Here is a 5,735-nt window from a genome sequence, read left to right on the forward strand (position 1 = left end):
AAATTTGGTGTAAAAATTTCCGTCCTTACACTTGTTAATTGTGAAAACATAACATTTGACAGATATATTGACATCACTGTTGCATGATGCCAATATGTCAGCAAGACACTTAAGCAAGTTAATTGAAACTTTCTTATGTTGGAGATAATTATTAAAAAATTATCGATAAAATTCATTAAAATAATTTTTGTAAAAACCATTATAAGATTTTTTACTGTATAAAATTAAAAAGTTATTATTCGCATGCTCATAGGTCTCCTTGTGCTAAAAATTCTTTACGCCTTCGTCCGCATCTTTATCCGTAAAACTAACATCAGTTACATCAGGCGTTTTCGATGGCTCGCAAGTTACTGGCTTATACTGGCCGAAATGTACGCAAAACAACAACACTATCTTCTCTATCTAGGCCAGTAATTGTTAACAGATTACAACAGTGATGCCATTGTCTCGCTTAGCGAATATAGGTTAGCATGCGTTTTTTGCCACACAAACGCCTATTCTTACTTCACACTGTACGCGTAAATGTTTTAATCAGTGACGATTGCTCTAAGGTGCGGAGGTGTGCGGTGAACACCCTAACATAATTTGCAAAATGTCAAATAACATAGGTATATAAACTTATTAAGTATCTTCACATCAACAATTATTATTATTTATTACATTTCCATATATGTATATATTTTTAAAGTTTTGGCAAAAACAATTAAATATAATTGTCTCTGAAAACTCAATCAATTTGCTTCTGTTAGCTGTTATATTTGTTAGTTGTGCGCATATATTTACAGCTCAAATCACAGAACATTTCTATTATATTTCGTCTTTCCCTTTTGTGAGCGAAGAAATTGTCCGCACATTCATACGTTGCATATGAACAAAATAATGTGGGTGTGCTCCCGTTCGTAATATCAGAAATAGAGATTTATATAGTGGGAATTGTATGAGAGTAATTTTCTGTTCTATTCGAATATCAACTGCATGCATACGAATCCAACATGATGATTTGCCAAAGTGGTTGCAAGAGCGGCTGAAGTTTGCAGCTCATCTCACCATACATTTCTATCACAATTCGTCTCTCCCCTTTTAACAGTAGCACCCACGAATTTTTGTCGCTTACTGTGCGGGGTACTTGTCCGCACATTTAAACGTTGCGAGTGGGTTCGATTTTGTTTGATCACTGGATAAACATGTATGGTTCTGAGTTAAAACTCTTTTGTTTGAAAAAAGTTGGTTTGATGTTACGGGAAGAATTATGTGAAAAGTTTTGTTTCTTCCATATTAATATAATATTAAATTTATATATAAATTATTAATTTAATTTATTTAATATGTTATTTTGTTAATGAATTGTTAATATTGTTGCCTAATATAATATAGTTATTATTAATAAAACATCTCATATATTTTAATTTAAGTTGTACATGTAAAAACAACATTAAAGAAGGGCCGCACACCCTTCCAGATAGAGCACGCGTCGTCACTGGTTTTAATGCATAATTTATACTCAGTTCCTTAAGTTTTTGTAAGGTGAATAGCAAATTACTCTGTTACTCATTTAAAGTTGATTATATTTATTGAATCATAACATTTTTTAGTATTAAGATAAAAAGACAACTTTAATTAAAACAATCATTAAGTTCTATACTTCTAAGAGAAGTAGCACAAATAACATAAAATTGTATACCAACTGTTATAAACATAGATTTATTTTTATTATTAAATAAAAATACAACAACCAATAGATTTTTTTTCTTTAATAGCAATACGTAAGCCAATGTAAAAAGTTTACTACAAAAATACATAAACTGCTTCTAAAATAAATGTATTTATTTTAGTTAATATAGCTCATATATACCGTTATATGGGTGAACACTGCATGCCCAAGGGTGGTGGATGCTGCATGCCCAAGCAAACACGCTGGTGTGTGTATTTTGTGAAGACGCAGATGGTTTTGTGTTATTAATGTAGCTTTTATACAAAAACGTCTCCACAGAACATAAGGGTTCAATTATTTATTTAAAAAAAAAGAAAAAATTTTTAAATCGATTGATTGTACTACATGAGTATTACGTTTTTAGTACTTTTATTTCTTAATATTAAATATGCAATAAAATAACATAAAAAGAAAACACACAAACGTTTAAATAATATTATCACAATTTAACCTAATTATACATATAAGTGTAGTACCAATTACTTAAATAGTACTTAAAAGTACTTAAATAGAACCTCTACGGAGTTTCCAAAACGTGGTTCAAGTAAGCAATGTAACAAATAGCTAATTTAAGTATCTCAATTTTAGAAAGTTTTTTATCTGGTGGCAATGTTGGTAATAATTTTCTGAGTTCAGCAAACGAAACGTTAAATGCTTCCACACGAATTCGTTCACGAGTAGCATGAGCTGTTCTATACTTAAGTGTGGCACGTCTACGACGTCGTCTTTCTTCTCGCGATAAACCAACTAATTCGGCAGGATCCAGATGTGTAATTGGAGTAGTACGACGTCTGGGTGCTGGAGTAGGTGGCGGCTGTGTGGCTTGTGGTAAGGTCTCGCAAGCCAAACGCGCTTGAAATCGCTTATCGATATCAAGCGCATAATCATGGTTCTCCACATTATTGATATCTTGTAAATAGTAACGACCAAGAGATATGCTTTGCGAAGGTACCAAATGTGTCATATCATAAACCATAATGTGTACAGCTCTCTATAAAAAAATACAATAGAAAAATTAAGATAAACATTACTTCTTCAGATATAATTATATTTATTTTTATTCTAGAACAAAAACATGTTTGCACGAACACCCATTTCTTTTGGGGATATTTTTAACCGCCTTTTGCACGTGTGGTTTGCTTATATTCACAATGAAAATTTGTTAACTATTCTTCAAACACATGCAGCTTTAAAATGCAATATTTGGATTATAGTTTGAAACTTGTGTTCATACACTTAAGGGGTTATTAAGGGCTTTCAATTACTTTTAACGCATATTGTCAATACACCAACCCTTTTCTCTACACTTGCCTCGTTTTGCGACACCACTTTCGAATCAAGTCTGTCAATCTTACTATTTATACTGTTTTCATTTTGGAACATATTTTCACACCTCTGTAAATATTTTTTCTGTATGTGAACATTTAACAAAGAAAGGGAACTTCTCTGTCTTCCTCACCAATGTTGATCAACATACTTCTTGAGCACGTTTTGCAATTTGCAATAAAAATTTATTATTTATGCATAATAAATATTTTTTGCTCTATGTTTTACGATTAAAACATAATCCTTTCGGTAAATTTGTATCTTAAACAATCAAATATTGTTAACAATTGAAAATAGTCATAAGGGTTAAGTACCGATTTCGATTTCATCACATACATATATATTTATTTTCAAAAGTAATAGTAAACTCATGTGCTTACTTTCGATTTAACTATTAATATTGATTTTAGATGCTTCTACTGCAATAAAACATGATCAGGTGGGCAAGGTGGAGGTAAAAGTGGACGAAATGGGCGACCGCCGACGGCCTCGCTCCCACAGGGGTCTCGTTAAAAGGTATACATCAAAGAAGATTTTATTATTATGATATTCTCTGATATTTAGTGTTAGTCGCAACTGTGTTAAATGTGAAAATTATGATTTGTTTTTGACAAACGAATTTAAAAATGCAAGAGCATAACATACACTCATATAGAACGAAAGAAGCGTGTAATGAGCCCAATTACTTGTAGAAGAAGTAGTTACGAATCATATTTTGTTGTGTTATTGAAAGGAATTATTTAATCCTGAATTGTGGGCTAATGAAGTTGGTAACAGGACTTGGTAACTGTCATTTGATTGACATGGGGTAAATCTGACAATCTAGATCACTTTTAATGAGAATCTCTTTTTTTGTTGAAAGAACCAGAATGAGCAAAGAAGCAACAATTGTTCAATTATGACCATATTATGACCTATACAATCCGTTGAAATACGGTAAGCAGTAAACTTTTTTACCACAATGATAGAAGCAACCATAATTACTACCGACTGTCAAATTAAAACACTTGATGAATATTTTGAACAATTTGGTAAAGTAACTCATCTTGAAAATTTCAGCAGAAAATTTCATTTATTTTAATTTGTGTTTATTTAAATTTGATTATAAAAAATAATAAAATGATAATAAAAAGGGCCTCGCAATTCTGATGTCACCGACGTCCAGAGCTGGTCTAGCTCCGCCCTTGATTGTGAGTAAAAGTTACCAAGAAACCATATGTCTGATATTGGATTCGAACGAAAGTTTTATTTGTAATTTTAGCTGTCAAAAATGTTCGTTTTGTACTGAAAGTAACAACAATTGACAGCTAAAATTAAAAACGAAATTTTTGTGTGATTCCAGCATAAAATGAGTTTTGACTCCGCGTATTTTTCGAAGTAAATAGTTGTCCAGAGGCAACTGTAACTTTTCTTTAAAAATTTAAAAATTTAAATTCTTTAAAATCTATGTTTAATCCTAATTTTATTCCTAAATAAATAAAAAGTCCGATCTCAATTTCCAAAGATATAAAAAAGAATGTTACACCAACGAATTCTAAATTACGCTGCTAGTTTTCTGGTACAAAATTTAGATTTTGAGTGAGCGTTTTCTAACTGAAGTAGAATGAAACAATGAGGATATAATTATATTAATGTTATTTTAATCATATATAATGCCAGTTTAATTTTGGAGCTTATTATTCGATCTCATAAGGTGAAAGCTCATTGTTCTTTTAGCTGGCTACTCGAGCTGACTACTCGAACTGGCTACCATGAAATCAAAGAGAATCAATTTTTTGGTTCTGCATTCACAATAGGAGTATTCTGGCAACAGATTAGTTGTTTATCAAATTATTACAACAAAAATTTGCATACAAAGAAAAACTAAGCAGAGAATCTACGGAGATTCTCAGATTAGCAAAAATTTGTTTATTAGTGCTGCCAGTACCAAGTGTCGGCGCTATTAGCATAGAGCGTCACAAAAAGAAAATTAAAAAATAATAACATAAATTAATAAATAAAATTCAGTAAAACTATAATTTTTAAAAAGAAAAAATATTATTAAAAAGTATATAATTGAATATTCTACTTCTTGATATATGACACGTTTGCAATTTTAGTTATATGATAAATTATTTGATATGATAAGATAAATTATATGATAAATTTAAGTGATTTTAAAATTTACGAATATTTGAGTATTTCACTGTAAACATATGTATGTTTCGCTTTTGCTGCTGCTACAAGTGCTTCCAAAGCATTTGCACATAACAAAATAATCAGATTGCGCATTTTGGGTCGTTCACGCAATAGGTTATATTCAAAATGCTAATCTTTTTTTATATATATATATATAAGTTTTTCAATCTGTTGCCTGAATACCCCTAATCTATGTATTATTTTCTGTGATACAACTTTTCCCTCAAAAAAGGGGATTTTCGAAATATTACCCGATAACTGTATAATCGTACACAGTAAGAAAGAAATTGTCGAGAAAACTATAAGGCTGCGGTTACATTGCATGCGTTTCTGGTCTTGAGTGTTCTTATAAACAAATCAAATCTTCGTGCAAAATCGAAGGTGTAAATAGTAAAATTGAGGGGTGTGTGTTGTTTTCACGTAATTTTAAGTTTATAAATGGAAATAAATTTTAAAAAATATACTTCTTTTAGGAAATGGATTGCAATTTGCTTATTTCTTTGTTTGAGGAAAACTCGAC

The 5,735-nt window shown here is 30.7% G+C and overlaps 1 protein-coding gene across 1 annotated transcript; it reads right to left on the reverse strand.

Annotated features, from left to right (window-relative positions):
- Positions 1–2,193: 2,193 nt before the first annotated feature.
- LOC119666252 (helix-loop-helix protein 1-like) lies at positions 2,194–2,687 on the reverse strand. Its single transcript, XM_038075536.1, has one exon. It carries the CDS (start codon positions 2,685–2,687, stop codon positions 2,229–2,231), a length of 459 nt encoding a protein of 152 aa, XP_037931464.1. The 3' UTR covers positions 2,194–2,228.
- Positions 2,688–5,735: the final 3,048 nt, after the last annotated feature.

The sequence above is a fragment of the Teleopsis dalmanni genome, chromosome 1 (assembly GCF_002237135.1).
Source record: "Teleopsis dalmanni isolate 2A chromosome 1, ASM223713v2, whole genome shotgun sequence".
In the NCBI taxonomy this organism is placed as follows: Eukaryota; Metazoa; Arthropoda; class Insecta; order Diptera; family Diopsidae; genus Teleopsis; species Teleopsis dalmanni.